This window comes from Acanthochromis polyacanthus, chromosome 11, assembly GCF_021347895.1.
Source record: "Acanthochromis polyacanthus isolate Apoly-LR-REF ecotype Palm Island chromosome 11, KAUST_Apoly_ChrSc, whole genome shotgun sequence".
NCBI lineage: Eukaryota > Metazoa > Chordata > Actinopteri > Pomacentridae > Acanthochromis > Acanthochromis polyacanthus.
The window spans coordinates 2,306,654-2,323,594 of NC_067123.1; the positions used below are offsets into that span (position 1 = coordinate 2,306,654).

General features: G+C 41.4%; 1 protein-coding gene across 1 annotated transcript; it reads left to right on the plus strand.

The window, feature by feature from the left end:
- The first annotated feature begins 12,297 nt into the window (after positions 1-12,297).
- On the plus strand, positions 12,298-16,709 carry smim13 (small integral membrane protein 13). The gene is made up of 2 exons (XM_022220697.2): positions 12,298-12,770; positions 15,188-16,709. The coding sequence occupies exons 1-2, from the start codon at positions 12,695-12,697 to the stop codon at positions 15,376-15,378; spliced, it is 267 nt and encodes an 88-aa protein (XP_022076389.2). The 5' UTR covers positions 12,298-12,694; the 3' UTR covers positions 15,379-16,709.
- The last annotated feature ends 232 nt before the right edge of the window (positions 16,710-16,941 follow it).

Consider the following 16,941-nt stretch of genomic DNA (forward strand, 5'->3'; position numbering starts at 1 on the left):
TTATTAACATAATAATCCACTTCTGTGGGGGTAAAATAATAATATTTGCCTTCTGATTTATCAGTAAATGTTGCTGAAGTAAACAGTGAGGGTATTATTTCCTTAAATTTAGATACTGAATTGTCAGACAAACACCTACTGTAATGATATTTGTTCTCAGCTGCTAAACAATCCTTTACTTTAAATTGAAATGTTATCATAAAATGGTCAGAAAGAAGAGGGTTCTGGGGAAATACTGTTAACTCTTCAATTTCTAAGCCATAAGTCAGGACAAGGTCAAGAGTGTGATTAAAACTATGAGTTGGTTTATTTACATGTTGAGAAAACCCAATTGAGTCTAATAATGAATTAAAAGCTGTTGTAAGGCTGTCGCTGTCTACGTCAACATGAATGTTAAAGTCACCCACAATAATAACTTTGTCTGAACTGAGCACTAATTCAGATAAAAAGTCTGAGAATTGAGATAAAAACTCAGAATAAGGAGCAGGAGGACGATATATAACAACAAATAAAACTGGTTTCTGAGCTTTCAAATTTGGATGAGAGAGACTAAGAGTGAGATTTTCAAATGAGCTGTAATCAGGTTTAGGCCTCTGGTTCAATTTTAAACTAGAATGGTAGATTGCTGCTACTCCTCCTCCTCGGCCTGTGATTCGAGGAATATGACAGTTAATATGACTAGGGGGAGTTGATTCGTTTAGGCTAACAAATTCTTCCTGCTGCAACCAGGTTTCAGTCAAACAGAACAAATCAATCTGGTGATCAGTTATCAACTCATTTACTAGCAGAGATTTAGACAAGAGAGATCTAATATTTAACAGACCACATTTAATTTTCCTGTCTCTTTGCTCTGTTGAAATAGAGGTATTAATTTTTATTAAATTTTTGTGGTTACTATTTCTTTTGTATATTTTTGATTTGATTAATTTATTGAATTTTGGTGGTCGGGGGACAGACACAGTCTCAATAAAATTAACTGAATTAACTGAATTACTGGAGGGTGACAGCTGTGAGGAAACTGCAGAGAGGTGTGTAAGACTACAGCTCTGCATCCTGGTCTTAACTCTGGGTTGTCATGCTTTAGGAGTACTAATAAAATCAGCCATATTCCTAGAAATGAGAGCTGCACCAGCCAAAGTGGGATGGATGCCGTCTCTCCTAATCAGACCAGGTTTTCCCCAAAAAGAGCTCCAATTATCAATAAAGCCCACGTCGTTTGATGGACACCACATAGACAACCAGCGGCGAAACGACGACATGCGGCTAAACATGTCATCGCTGGTCAGATCAGGCAAGGGTCCAGAGAAAACTACGGAGTCCGACATGGTTTTGGCGAAAGTACACACCGATGCCACGCTAATTTTGGTGACCTCCGATTGGCGTAACCGGGTGTCGTTACCGCCGACGTGAATAACAATCTTACTATATTTACGATTATCTTTAGCCAGCAGTTTCAAATTTGCTTCTATGTCGCCCGCTCTGGCCCCTGGGAGGCATTTAACTATGGTCGCTGGTGTCGCTAGCTTCACGTTTCTGACTATGGAGCTGCCAATGATCAGAGTTGGTTTCTCAGCGGGTGTGTCGCTGAGCGGGGAAAAACGATTAGAAACATGAAGCAGTTTGTGGTGAGCCGGGACAGCAGGCTTGAGTTTAGGACTGTTTTTCCTACGAACTGTCACCCATCCACCCGGCTGTTCGGGCGCTGCTAAGGGACGGCTAACAGATGCTACACAAGCTAAGCTATTGCGGTCCGCACCGGCTAAGGGAGCCTGGCTAGCTGCTAGCGGGTTATTTTCCATGGTGCGGAGCCGCGATTCCAATTCGGAGAGCCTCGCCTCCAGAACTACAAAAAGGCTGCACTTATTACATATATCGTTATCACTAAAGGAGGCAGAGCAATAACTAAACATGTGGCACACTGAGCAGGAGAAAGAGAGAGAGGGAGAGGAAGAAGCAGAAGCCATGCTAACACCACAACACAGTGCTGAAACAGGAACAGGAAATGACGCAATACGCTCACCGTAACGTCAGACGTCCAACGTCCAAAGTTGGCATCAGCAACCTAATACTGACTTGATGTACAGCCATGGCCATAAGTTTGGACACAAGTACCATGACGCATGTGAATCTTAGAAAATACCACAAAATACTGAAGTGTTTGGGTGATAATACACAACTCCTGAGAACTATATTAAGTTTCATATTTAAAAAAACATCAAAAGAGTTTGGTGTCATTTTGTTATTCTTACTAAATTCCAACCTGTCCTCCAATTCATACGACCGCATCGGTCGTTTGCACCGTGCACCGGAATACGACCTATGCGGTCGTATGAACGTTTGCGCCCCTACGGGGAAAACGAACGCATTACGGGATTTAATTCGCGAAACGGCTTTTCCGTCGCAAAACGGCTTTTTTCTCACTTTCCCAACACGTTTTTAGGGTTATGGTTAAGGTTAGGGTTAGGGATAGGGACAGGGATAGTGTTAGATAAAAGTTTGTTCATGGTGACGTTTCACCTGCGACTCCAGAGTGTCGATATTTACTCAACCGCCAGAGGTCGCATAGTCAAAATGTAACACTGGGTCGTAATACGGGCGTGTACAGACGACCTATGTGGTCGTTTTTGGTTTGAGGACAGGCTCCTAAATTCGGTTGTGAAAGTACTGCATTTTTTTGTTATTTTCTTTCATATTATGTTTAGGGAACAAAGTTGTTCCAATTGTTGGAATTTATTGATAATATTATATCCCTTGTTGATTTGTTGACTAATTAAACTGGTGCTGTCAAAAAATATTAGTTATGTTCTGTAATAGACATCAAAACAGACATAAGTCATGTTGTGTCCAAACTTATGGCCATGGCTGTATACATCTGATTTTTTTTTGTACCGCCTGTTTACATCTACTTATAAAAGTGACCTATATCCAATAACTGCATCATTAATTACTCCTACATGAGTTTGCAACACCCCCCCCCCCCCACACACACACACACACACACTCGCACACATAAAAAGTTATGTTAGGTTATGTCAGAGACAGTGGACATCTAGTTTCACTAAATGTTTAGGAGTTTTTAAGTCCTTAGCTTTTCAGTCACTGTGATTATATGGGTTCTGAAGTGGTGTTTTACTACCATCTCCCTGTGTTCTCTCTGTTATTTATGTTTATCCATGGAGATGAGAGAAAACAAACCTTTTCATACAGTTTTTCCCTCAACTAACGTTACTTGTCTCGCTCACCATTGTCTGCCTCTCAGGTGAAAAGCTCACTACTGTCACTACTACTTCCACTGTGTGACTGGATATGCAGCGTTTTCTTTTTGTATTTCTTTTCATTTAGGCAGCGCATTAATGTATTTGCAGCTCGTTTGTGTATATGCACGTCATTTTCCCCTGTCAGCCACCGTAATTTACACTTTCTGTGGATAATAAAAATCAAGAACTCACCGTAAACGCCAAACGATACAGACGATCACTCGCTTCTTCTTTTGATTTATTTAGCGGTTAGTAAACCAACTTCAGGTGCGTTACGGCCACCTATCGGACGCTTATGGTTACTTCCCGTCCTGACAGTGGAGGCGTCCTGACAGTGGAAGTCTGCACCGGAAGCGACCTCACAGTGGAGGTCTGCAGCCAGATGCCTCTCGAAGAAAGTCCAGTTACTCTTTGCTGGGATCACAAGGATGGACTGTTGATGATTGGGCTAAGGTTCTCTTCAGGGATGGATCCAGTTTTCAGCTTATGCCCACTCCAGACAACTTCCTGGTTAGGATGAAGCCTGGAGAAGCTACAATCCAGACTGTCTGCCCCTACAGTAAAACATGGGGGTGGATCAGTGACCATCTGGGGTAGTTTCAGTCTGGGTGAAACAGGGCAAATGAACCAGGTCATGTACAGCACTACTCTAGAAAACAGTCTTCTTCCATCAGCTGGAAAACTCTTTCCTGCCTCCAATGACTGGATTTTCCAACAAGACAAGGTCAGTTACGGCCTGGATGGAGAACCAGAGCATTGGAACCATGCCTTGGCTGCTCAATCACCAGATCTAAATCCAACTGAAAACCTGTGGAAAATCATCAAACGCTAAATGGAGAACCACAAGCCCAAAAACAAAGCAGATTAGTTAGAATTCATGCAACAGGAATGAGCTGCTGTGACAGCAGAACAATGTCAGAAGCTGGAAGAGAGCATGACAAGATGCATGGCTGCAGTCATCACAAACAATGCATGGTCTCAACAACAGCCTCTGTGACTGGATCCTGAACTTCCTGACGGGTTATATTTTTATCAGTCTTCTTATCTACTATCTCTGGTATGTTGGATGTCTTGTATGTATTAGTATGCTGCTTGTGTTTATTATGTATATTATTTTTGTATGTACAACTTACACACAGATGCTCTGGCACAAATGAAGTTCCTGCCGGAAAAATAAAGTTCTTTGAATTGAATTGAATTGGGCAGGCCCCAGGCTGTGCAGATCGGCAGCACCACATCCTCCACCTTGACTCTCAACACCGGCGCCCCCCAGGGCTGTGTGCTCAGTCCTCTCCTGTACTCCCTGTTCACGCATGACTGCGTGGCCACCCACAGCTCCAACACCATCATCAAATTTGCTGACGATACGACGGTCATCGGCCTGATCACCGGCGGCGATGAGACGGCATACAGAGAGGAGGTCAGAGCCCTGACATCTTGGTGTCAGGACAACAACCTCCGTCTGAATGTCAGCAAAACTAAGGAGCTGATAGTGGACTACAGGAAGAGACAGAGGGATGAACACGCCCCCCCTCTCCATCAACGGGACTACGGTGGAGAGAGTCAGCAGCTTCAGGTTCCTCGAGGTTCACATCAGTGAGGACCTGACCTGGTCACACCACACTGACTTCATCACGAACTCAGCAAGACAGCGGCTCTTCTTCCTCCGCAGGCTGCGGAGGCTCAACATGGACTCCAGAATCTTCTGCAGCTTCTACAGGTGCACCATAGAAAGTATCCTGACCGGCTGCATCACCTCCTGGTACGGCAGTTGCACCGCCCTCAACCGTAAGGCTCTACAGAGGGTGGTGAAGACTGCACAGCACATCACCAGGACGATGCTGCCATCCATGGAGGAGCTCTACACCCAGCGGTGTAGGAAGAAGGCCAACAGGATCATTAGGGACTCTCACCACCCCAGCCACAAACTGTTCTGCCTGCTGCCTTCTGGCCGTCGGTACTGCAGCATCGGTGCCCGCACCAGCAGGCTCAGAGACAGTTTCATCCCCCAGGCCATAAGACTTTTAAACTTCAAATAACCTGAACATTTTGCACAATCCACCTCATTTGCACATTTTATACTATTCTGTCTATTTTATCTTGATTGTTGTGTGTTCTTTTTTTGCACTGTTATTGGGAATGAGAGACGCAAGCATTTCACTGCCAGTAATTGCTTCATGTAATTTCTAGTATGTGACAATAAAACTCTTGAATCTTGAATCTTGAATCAATGGTTATGGATCAGTACTAACTCCCGTGTGGCTCATGGGACTAAAACAGACAGAAAAGAAAAAATGGAACCCTAAAAGCTCCTTTTGGCAGAACAATGCCATGGCTATTGATGGAAGAACTGAAGGAATTCTGGTACCAGGCATGAAAATGAACAAGGGTGGTCTTATAATTATTTCATCTCGTCTCGTCTCGTCTCGTCTCGTCTCGTCTCGTCTCGTCTCGTCTCATCAAATCTTATCTCATCTCATCTCATCTGATCTCTCATCACATCCTATGTCATCTTGTCTCTTCTCGTCTCATCTTCTCTTATCTCATGTCATCTTATCCCATCTCATCTGATCTAATCTAATCTCATCTCATCTTATCTCATTTTGTCTAATCCAGTCTCATCTTATCTCATTTTTCTCATTTTATCTTATTTTACCTTAATTCATCATTTCTCATATAATCTCATTTCATCTTCTCTCATCTTATCTTCTCTTATCTCACTTCATCTCATCTCCTCTCATTTCATTTTATCTTAGCTTAACTCATATTTTCTCATCTCATCTTATTTCATGTTATTACAGTTTTTCTCAATTGCTAAAACACTAAACTCTATTGTCTGAACCAAATTCTCAGTTGCCTGAACCCACTTATTGAATCAGTCACTCTTTTAGCCCAACCATAAGCCCTTTCCACCTGTTTAGACACATCTTGTCAACACATTGTCATTGTGATGCACCTGTGTTGCAAAATGGTGAGCACAGGTGAGCAAAAGTCAAACACAGTTAAAGCTCAGACGTCACCAGTTGAACACAACAACTGAAAACTGATCACACTTGTGGCTAATGATGTGAGGGTACATATAAGCCAGAGCACTGGTTTGTGAGGCACTACAATGGATAGAAATCTAAGAAGAGGAGCATGGATACGGCAGGCCAGGGTTTTTTTTTCACCGTTGCCTGGTCAGAGAAAATGTGTCCTATGATGTAGATGAAGTCCTGTGGTCTGACCCAGTACAGAGAAATGATGCTGTGGCAGAGTAATGCACTTCTTTTCTTTGTACTTCATTTACAGTTTTTCTCGATTGCTAAGACACATTCCTGGAAAGCTGCTCTCCTTTTCCCTAAACTGAACACAAAACCAAATTTTCAAGCTACATTCACAAAACCTCTGACTCTTGCAAAACCAAACTTTCACCCCAAAACAGTTCAATCTGTGCTCCAAACTGAACTCTGCTGTCAAATCATGCCTCAAGTTAATCTAAATTAAATACTCTACTGAGTAGTCACTGAACACTACATAGAAAAAAGGAAAACACAACGCTCAGGACATGAAGCGGTAGAAATAAATGGTTATTTAGGCTAAATGCATGTTGCAAAACTAAATACCTGGGCATTTGTAACACTTGTACATAGAAAAAAGAATTTGCAAAAAAACAGAAATCCTGTGCATTTACATGTAGCACTTGTACGTAAAAATAAAGCACAAAATATACAAATGAAGCACAAAGAAAAGCAGTGCATTACTCTGCCACAGCATCATTTCTCCGTACTGGGTCAGGCCACAGGACTTCATCTACATGTGCATCTTATTCAGCTTGTATGAGTCCAACAAAGACATAACAACCAAACATTCTAATTATAAAGTGAGGATCTGTTGGACTTTTAAGGTGTGTTTCTGTGAGGTTTTGTGGATTCAGAACAGGCTGCAGCAGAGCGACTTTAATTAAAACTGACCTGATATTCAAACATGTGGAGACACTTCTACCCTAAAAACACTGAAACACCTGAACCTCCTGCAGCTGGACTGACAGCAGACCTCACATCTCCTCTGATAGCCATCTTTAGAACAACAGAAACCTTGAGGAGGGTGGAGGAGGAAGTGGATTCCTCTGAATGAGGCTATGTGGACGCTCACATACTTAACATGCCTTCCTGCTGTGTGACTCACTCTGTCTGCACACGGAGGTAATATGCAAATCCTGCTGCATGTGTGTGCACGTCAGGACGTGGTGTTCCTGACAGGGCATCATTCTCTGCCTCATGATGACATGAATGCATTTAAAAGCCCAGCAGAGGCTTGGCTTTGTAAAGCAGTAAACCTGACGTCTGTTTGTGTCGTTGTGCTGCACCGCTGGAACACTTACATAACTTTAAACATTAATTTATTAATCCCGGCAGGGAAATTATTTATTGTCATTATTGTATAATAAAGGAGCAAACATGAAGACAAGTCAGGATATTAGAGGATAAAGAGAAAGTAGAAGACATAAAATAAAAATATAAAAAATATTCTAGGTCAACTTTATCTCATTTAGAGCAACTTTAGCTAATACGGAGCAACTTTAACTAACATAGAGCAACTTTAGCTAATACAGAGCAGCTTTAACTAATATAGAGCAACTTTAATATAGAGCAACTTTAATAATATAGAGCAACTGTAATACAGAGCCACTTAAACTAATATAGAGCAACTTTAATGCAGAGCAACTTAGGTAATCTAGAGCAACTTTAATATAGAACAACTTTAATATAGAGCAACTTTAACTAATATATAACAATTTTAATATAGAGCAACTTTAACTAATATAGAACAACTTCAACTGATATAGAGCAACTTTAATATAGAGCTACTTTAATACAGAGCAACTTTAATCATATAGAGCAACTTTAATATAGAGCAACTTTAGCTAATCTAGAGCAACTTTAATACAGAGCAACTTAAGCTAATATAGAGCAACTTTAATGCAGAGCAACTTTAGCTAATCTAGAGCAACTTTAATATAGAACAACTTTAATATTGAGCAACTTTAACTAATATAGAGCAACTTTAATAGAGAGCAACTGTAATTAATATAAAGCAACTTTTGTTGACATAGAGCAACTTTAGGTTCTATAGAGCAGCGTTAACTAATGTAAAGCAACTTTAGGTAATATAGAGCAACTTTAGCTAATGTAGAGCAATTTTAATTAATACAGAGCAACTTTAATAGAGAGCAACTTTAACTAATATAGAGCAAATTTAACTAATATAGAGCAACTTTAATTAATATAGAGCAACTTTAACTAATATAGAGCAACTTTAACTAATATAGAGCGACTTTAAATAATACAGAGTAATTTTAATTTATTTTAGAGCAACTTTAGTTCATGTACTGTATATCTGTGCATTGTGTGCTGCTCTTTTTTGTACTGTTTTTTCTGTCTTTGCTGCTGTAATACTGCAGGATAATAAAGATTTAATCTACCTATCTGTGTAAATGAACAGAAAGTTCCGGTAGGTCCTGGTGAGTTTCAGGTGAGAGCCTGTTTATCCTCTTTAAAATCTGTTTTAAATGCAGACTTGTAACAAAGCGGAGGAGACCGTTTCTGCTGTATTTCCACTGTATCTGAAACTCCCTGAATGCAGGAAAATACCCACAGAGAGCAGCTTGAAAGTCTGCAGACCTTTAAGGAGACAATGGCGCCTCCTGCAGGATTAATGAGGAAACGCTGCAAAGCTGGGACAAATATCAACATTTCCAAACTAAATCTGAAATCTTTTTTACCTGCTGGTGCTCCATAATTTTGTTTTTATCCTCCGATAACACCACAAAATCAAATATTGTCTAAAATGAGTTTTAAAAAAAGGAAAGAATATATGCTTATAAAGAAAATTAAAAAATAAATAATGTGGCAATATAAAGCAATATTAATCAAAACCTGAATCCATTAAAAAAAAGCTAATAAAATTATAATATTATAAATCAATTTAGGATATTACTATGTAAATTATAGAATTATAAATTATAAAATTGGAAATCATTACATTATATTATAATGCTGTAATGTCGCTTTTAAAGCAAAGGAAAAACACATTTCTTTTTTTAATTATTTTATTTATTTGCCCTTATATTTCTACTTCTATTAGCCTTTTACTTTCATTTTTAATAATTTTTTTTTATATATTATCATATTATATTTTTAATTTTATTTATTCTTCTTTATATTTCCACTTTTATTTTATTATTCTTTTATAAATTTGTTTTTGTAATTTGGCACTCCCACCTTTCTACACACAGCTGTCTGAATTTTACTGTAATAACAACATTATTTTTTTAAACTGCGAAAACCACAAGAGGTATAGAAGCCAATTTGTGCCAAAAATGTCACATGCTCTCTCATAATTAAGGGACACAGACTCTGAAATTTGACTTACTAGCTCATAATTCTGAGATAGCAAGTCATAGTTATGAGATACAAAGTCACAATTATCTGATAGTATCTCATAATTATAAGATAGAAAGTCATAATTATAAGATAGAAAATCATAGTTATGAGATAGAAAGTCACAATTATCTGACAGTATCTCTTAATTATAAGATAGAAAGTCATAATTATAAGATAGAAAGTCATAGTTATGAGATCTCTTAACTCCCTCAGACCCTGTGTCCATTGGAATGGACATGACACATTTCTGTCCCTAAACCAATAAATACTCTAATTAAATGATGTCAGCAATGAAATTTACTGATTGGACCTCTGAGAGAGTGACAGACATCAGACAAGACAAGCATGGCAGAGCGACTGCAGAGACGGAAGAGTAAGTGCCCATTTTCAATCAAAAACATACATTTATGTTCATGCTGGCCAAACAGTCAGTATAATTTTAACTGTTATAAGTGATAACATTTGAAGTTATTTTGAACATATCTCATATCATTAATTTATAGGATTTTTTCAAAGTCTGATGTCCATTGCAATGGACATCAGGAGTTGGGCGAGTTTAGCCAACACACGTTTCGTGTCAGTATATAAAGAAACAAAACACCTGTAAGCTTTTCATGGATAAATTAGGGTGTCACAACTTATTTATTCATGATTATAAAATTTTAAATATATGTATTTTGTACATAATGTTCTTGTAGAGCAGGGGTGTCAAGATCCGTTCCTGGAGGGCCACTGTCCTGCATGTTTTAGATGTTTCCCTCTTCCAACACACCTGATTCAAATGATCAGGCTCGTTATCAGGCTTCTGCTGAGCTTGATGATAAGCTGATCATTTGAATCAGGTGTGTTGGAAGAGGGAAACATCTAAAACATAGAGGATAGTGGCCCTCCAGGAACTGAGTTTGACACCCCTGTTGTAGAGTATAATAGAGTGTAATGTCGAAGACTTCTTTGAACGTCTTCTGAATGGAGAGTTATCTGAAATTGACTTCTTGAATTCAGGAAATGAGGAGGAAGAAACCAGGAGTAAGATAGGTGGTAAGTTTAGAAATTAAGAGTCATTTTAATTCTTAGTATTTTTTAATCAATTTAATGTCTTATATGCAAGATATAAATGATGGTATCCATCCTCTATACACCGCTTTATCCCCACTAGGGTCGTGGGGGGACGAGGAGCCTCGTGGAGCTCTGATCTACGTGCGCGGGGAGAAGACGCGGGGTACGTGTTTCACGCGCACGAGAGAGTGTTACACGCGCGCGACTTTTGATACAATTATGGCACCATACTTGTGATGCCAGTATGAAATCTGGTGCAGATATCATGTAGGGCTGCACAGTGGAGTAGTGGTTAGCACTTTCGCCTTGCAGCAAAAAGGGTGGGCCTGGGATCTTTCTGCATGGAGTTTGCATGTTCTCCCTGTGCATGCGTGGGTTTTCTCCGGGTACTCCAGCTTCCTCCCACAGTCCAAAAACATGCTGAGGTTAATTGGTTACTCTAAATTGTCCGTAGGTGTGAATGTGAGTATGATTGTGTGTCTGTATATGTAGCCCTGTGACAGACTGGTGACCTGTCCAGGGTGTCCCCTGTCTTCAGTCAGCTGGGATAGACTCCAGCACCCCCCATGACCCTAGTGAGGATAAAGCGGTGGATAGAGAATGGATGGATGGTTAGTTTTGAGAATTTTGTTTCAGTGAAATTCAACCTGTAGATGAAAACATTGATTTCATGTTTAGTATAGAAACTGATTAAGATTAAGTGTACCCAAGCGCACAATTTACCACTATTCATCCTTGTGTTTACATACGGCCCCCACCCTACCCTCTCATCCACCCTCTGACATCCCTATAAAAGGGGTTCTCTCAGAACGTTCTGGGTCGGTTTACCTTCACAGGCTCATGCTGTGTGTTGGTCAGCCCACCGTGTGCCGGAATACCAATAAACACCCCATAACAGCAAACTTTGCAGAGCTAAGAGTGATTTTTTTTTCAACAATATGATAATAAGATATAAAGACTCCGGGTTTCCGTGGTGATGACCTCACTGCTGTTCCCTACCCACGCTGTGATATACCTATCAAGTTTATGTGCATGTTCAGTAACAGACTGTACACAGACTCAAAGCCATGCAAAGTTCCAGATGTTTATCTCATACCTGATTGATTACCATGTGGAAAAACTGAGCCTTGTTTTTCATAAGTTTTTCTGACATTTTACGCCCATATTGTCGTGGCGTCCATTGGAATGGAAATGAAAAATACTATTAAAAACATGAGTTAGAAAAAAAATGTTTTTTCCACTTTGTTTTTATGTTGGATAGGAGTCAGAATTAGTTTAATTTTTTTTTTTGCCCAGCCAAAAAAAATGCAGGTCTGAAGGGGTTCATTATGACATAGAAAGTAATAACTATGATATTTTATCTCATAATTATGAGATAGTTAGTCAAAATTATGAGTTTGTAACTCTTAATTATGAGAGAGCATGTGACTTTTTTTTTTTTTTTTTTTTTTTTTTTTTTTTTACAAATGGCGTAAACGGGCTTCCAAAGTAAGGAGAAGGAAAAACGTCAGAAAACGTGAGACTGAAAAACAAACTACATTTCCCATGAATCAGTAGGACTCTGCGCAGACTCAGAGTCATGACGCTGATGTTATGCTAACCGGGTTACTGTGCCGCTGTGTGTCGTCCCAAAGCGTTAACAAATCCACTTCGCAGTGATGTAGCTCCCTTCAGAGGGACTTAACCCCGCTGTGAGCAGCTGCTTCGGCTCATGTTTCACTCCTGCCGGCCTGAGGACCGTCTGTGACCCGCCGCGGCTCCGTCTGTCCGCCAGCTAAGCTAGCCGGCTACGCTAGCAGCTAGCTTAGTAAACAAGCCGGTGTGAGTGTGCGATGAGCGGCCGTTTGTTTGTGTCGTCCCTGCCCGGTTTCTAACGCTGCTAGCGGCGTGTCTGCGTAGTCCTGAGCCTAAAACAGCGAGTCCTCCCCCTTATGCTGGTGCTGCTGTCCGGCTAAGATGTGGCAGATCGTCGGGCTCACACTGCTGGTCATCGTGGCCACTCTGGTGTGTGCGCTGCTCTTCATGCTGTTCGGTGAGTTAAAGGACAAAAACCTGGACGAGTTATCGACAAAACCAACTAACTGCCCGGTGACTACTTTAACAATTACCGGGTTGTTGTTCTAAAGGTACCACCAGGCCGAGATCACACAGGTTTATTAGTGAGAGAGGCTGCTAATTAGAGCCTAACTAGACTAATTAGAAGCTAACATGCTAGGTGGATAATAAACGCAAATTCATCATTGAAGAGTTAAGCAGTCTGTCTACAAACTTTAGCTCATTTAGAGAAACTTCAATAGAGCAACTTTAACTGATACAGAGCAACTTTAACTAATGTAGAGCAAATGTAACTAATATAAAGCAACTTTAGCTGATACAGAGCAACTTTTGCTAACATAGAGCAACTTTAGCTAACATGGAGCAACTTTAGCTCATATAGAGCAACTTTGGCTAATATGGAGCAACTTCATCTTCCTTTAGAGTTGCCCCACATGTCCAGTCAGCTGTTTTCAGTGTGTTTAACTTTAGTTTCTATTTTTATCTGGTTCAGTGGAGGACTGTCTGCTTCTCTTTACAAACTGGAACTGATCTGATCTTAAGGCCTGCAGGGAGAATGAACCGGTTTGTGTTAATCTGGACAATTAGCTCTTCACTAAAAACCGCTGTTGAGTTTTCAGGTGTGAAGCTGTAAAGTAAAGCTCGACTGATATGGATTTTCTGAGGCCGATTCCAATATTTGGCAGAAAAAAATTCTGATACCCAATTATTGGATCAATTAATTAATAAAATGTATCATGAATAAAGTAACTTCTTTTTGGTCCCTTAATGCTGCAACAACAAAGATATGAATTATATGCAGAACATTTAACTGTTTTCCTTTCAGTCAAACTTTATAGAGTGCTTTTCATACAGTTAAAAATGCAACACACGTCTTTAGCATTTGTTTGCCTTTATGACAGAGGAATTTTCAAAAACAAAAATATGCAACTAAACATTAAACCTCTGGGAAATTATATAACCTTAAAAAATTAATCTATAAATGAGTTATGAAATACATCTGGTCTGGTACTTGTTGCTGCAGATTTGAGCTAGGTTTTATACATACATACATATATAAACCCTCTGATTTAAAGTTAAAGCCCTCTGATGTCCTTTAACATGAAACCACATTTTCTCTACTCCTTTATTTTCTTTATCATGAAGTCAGGACTCGTATGAACCAAAATATAAACCAGAGATCCTTTCTCAGATGTTAAACACGTCATCTTTGACAACATTTTAAATCTACAACGGTCCCACACTAATGTTCCTCCATAACAACACAGTGAGTTTCTGCACGTTCTAGTATTTTCTGACAGTAAAACTCAGAGTGGCATCATGATGGTAGCTGCAGACGGATAGTAATGTTCATCATTTTACTGAATTAACCTCCTCTCTGCGTTCACATCCTCCTCCTTAAATGAGCCTCAACAGCAGCTGATGGAGTGATGAACGCTCGTTCTGGACTCTGAGACATTTTGTACACTTACGTTATTTCTGCAGTTAATTACTGCCTTTAAACTGCGAGCTAACGCCATGCTCGGTTAGCATAACTACAGCGATGTTATTGCTAACATAAACAGATGGGGAGTAACTTCAGCTAGGTTAGCACAACTTTAGCAACGCAACGTTACTCATCATGACATAGCAAAGAGAGTTAAACTGAAACAGGAGACATGTTGAGTCGTTGTTGATTTCACAACGTCATTCTAAACTTACCTGTTGGCTCCGCCCACTCCTGGATGTTACCTGGCTGTAGCTAACTCCTGTACGTTACTGAGGATCGATGGAGTCAGAGCTCCATGTGTTGGACAAACGGTGTAAGGACATCATTCAACAGCATTTACTGTGTTATGAGGAATTAAGAACATGTCGGTGTTTAATTGTCAAAACTCCAGCCAATGATTATTATTTTGAAAAGCGCGGCAATCGACCGATTTAATCAGTCTGGCCCTACTTACTTTTCTTAAGAAATTTCAGTTTGTTCATAAAGTTTTACAAAAAGATTTTCAGCATATACGTTTGTGCACTAAAACAAAGGAACCATTAGGAGTTGTGGTTATTTCTAGGTTATTGTGCTGTGGTTTTACTGGTTTTACTGGAGATCAGACTGGACTGGATGTGGAACCTGGACTAGGATCAGTTGGACTCTTCTGATCTAGAGGGTGTAGCCCCTCATCCTGGTTCATGGAATTGCTCACTCGCTTCCTGATCTCTGGCCTCCTTAATCTACCGGTTGTATTTGTAGATGTTCTGATCCTCCCTTTGACCCAGTCCAGGATGTGGGTCTTTCTGTTGCAGCGGTCAGTGATGGCTCATCGAGAGTTTTCATGTTCGTCTTTTTGTGTTCTTCTGAGTCGTCCAGCTGTTTCCATGGTCCATCTAACATTTGTTCCTCCTTCCATTCTTCAGGTTGGTATGTTGTCTGGCAGCTCTTCCTGTCCAAGTTTAAGTTCCTCCGTGAACTGGTCGGCGACGCCAGCACCCCGCAGGCTGAAACTCAACCGTCCGAAACCAAGAGCGAACGTTCGGCCGGCGCCCCGACACGAACCCGGCCCCGGTCCGCACGCCAAAGAGTCGCTTCTCCAGAAATCCCTTCGTAGATCCTCCACGTCATCGTCTGAGATGTTCCTCACCGACCCGACACTACACAAGGACCTCACCTCACCGGGACACTTTACTCTGACCAGGCAGACCTCCTGGAGTCAAAGGGAAAAGCCATTCGTGTTCGTTACTGTCCATCTCTGTGGTCCTCTGTTCATACGTTTGATTGAGGGCAGTGAGTCTGAAGATCCTCCCGGTCCTCAGAGGGTCCTCCCGGTCCTCAGAGGGTCCTCCCGGTCCTCAGAGGGTCCTCCCGGTCCTCAGAGGGTCCTCAGAGGGTCCTCAGAGGGTCCTCAGAGGGTCCTCCCGGTCCTCAGAGGGTCCTCCCGGTCCTCAGAGGGTCCTCAGAGGGTCCTCAGAGGGTCCTCAGAGGGTCCTCACAGGGTCCTCACAGGGTCCTCAGAGGGTCCTCCCGGTCCTCAGAGGGTCCTCAGAGGGTCCTCCCGGTCCTCAGAGGGTCCTCAGAGGGTCCTCCCGGGCCTCAGAGGGTCCTCCCGGTCCTCAGAGGGTCCTCAGAGGGTCTTCCCGGGCCTCAGAGCGTCCTCAGAGGGTCCTCAGAGGGTCTTCCCGGTCCTCAGAGGGTCCTCCCGGTCCTCCCGGGCCTCAGAGGGTCCTCAGAGGATCCTCCCGGGCCTCAGAGGGTCCTCCCGGTCCTCAGAGCGTCCTGCTATAGAGATGGCCGACTGTCTGAGTGGCCGAGCTGCTTCCTGCCGCTGAGAGCTTCATTCTCTCCTCTACATGTTTTAATCTTGTATTTTTAGCAGACAACAGTTCAAGATGAGCTCCATGGTTTTAACGACAGAAGAGAAACTGAAGCAACGATTTGTACGACTGACAGCTAAACAGAACAAAGTGCAATGGAGGAACGTCGTGCTGTCCTGTCGGTGTTTCCTCAGAGTAGATTACGCCCAAAGCCTCAAAGGATGACGATGGATGACCATGCTGCATTCCACTTCAGTAAAATGTGACCTGTTTTTTCTTGCAACTTCTTCTTCACCCTCTTTTTCTAGATTTATACTTGAAGAGTCAGGAGAAAGTTTCAAGGAAATGAAGCGGCGTTTAGACGCTAGCTGACCTCTGCCCGAGTGACTGGTCTGAATCCTGTCCCCTCCCGGTGCCTCCGTCTGTACCAGTGCCTGTCCACATGGCATCGCTGTTTGTTACTCGGCCTCCTTTTTTACCGGCGGTGGTTCGACTCCACGCTGACCCGGCCTCAGTCACTGTTTGTGTAACACAGTTCCCCTCAAGGTACAGCTCATGTAACGCTCGCACCTTTTTATCATTCAGTGGAGCCGTAGCTTCAAATAAATAATGCTGTAAATAAGCAGAACAGGATGTCTGTGTGCTTTGTGGAGAAGTTTCTGTTTCTGTCCAGCAGATAGACACGTGACGTTTAGGAGTAAAAACACATCTGAGTTCTGATAAAAACTGAAACCATAATAACTAAAAAAGCTTTAAAATTGCCTCCAAAAGAGCCAAAACTAGCCTGGAAGGTTCAAATATGCCGGCAAAAACATGGAAAATTACCACAGAAAAGTACCAAAATAATCTCAAAATGCGTG

Bases quoted from the DNA above. Each gene is read 5' to 3' on its own strand.
- smim13 (XM_022220697.2), top strand. From the start codon at position 12,695: ATGTGGCAGATCGTCGGGCTCACACTGCTGGTCATCGTGGCCACTCTG. The intron at 12,771-15,187 runs GTGAGTTAAAGG...TCCATTCTTCAG, and splicing joins GCTGCTCTTCATGCTGTTCG to GTTGGTATGTTGTCTGGCAG.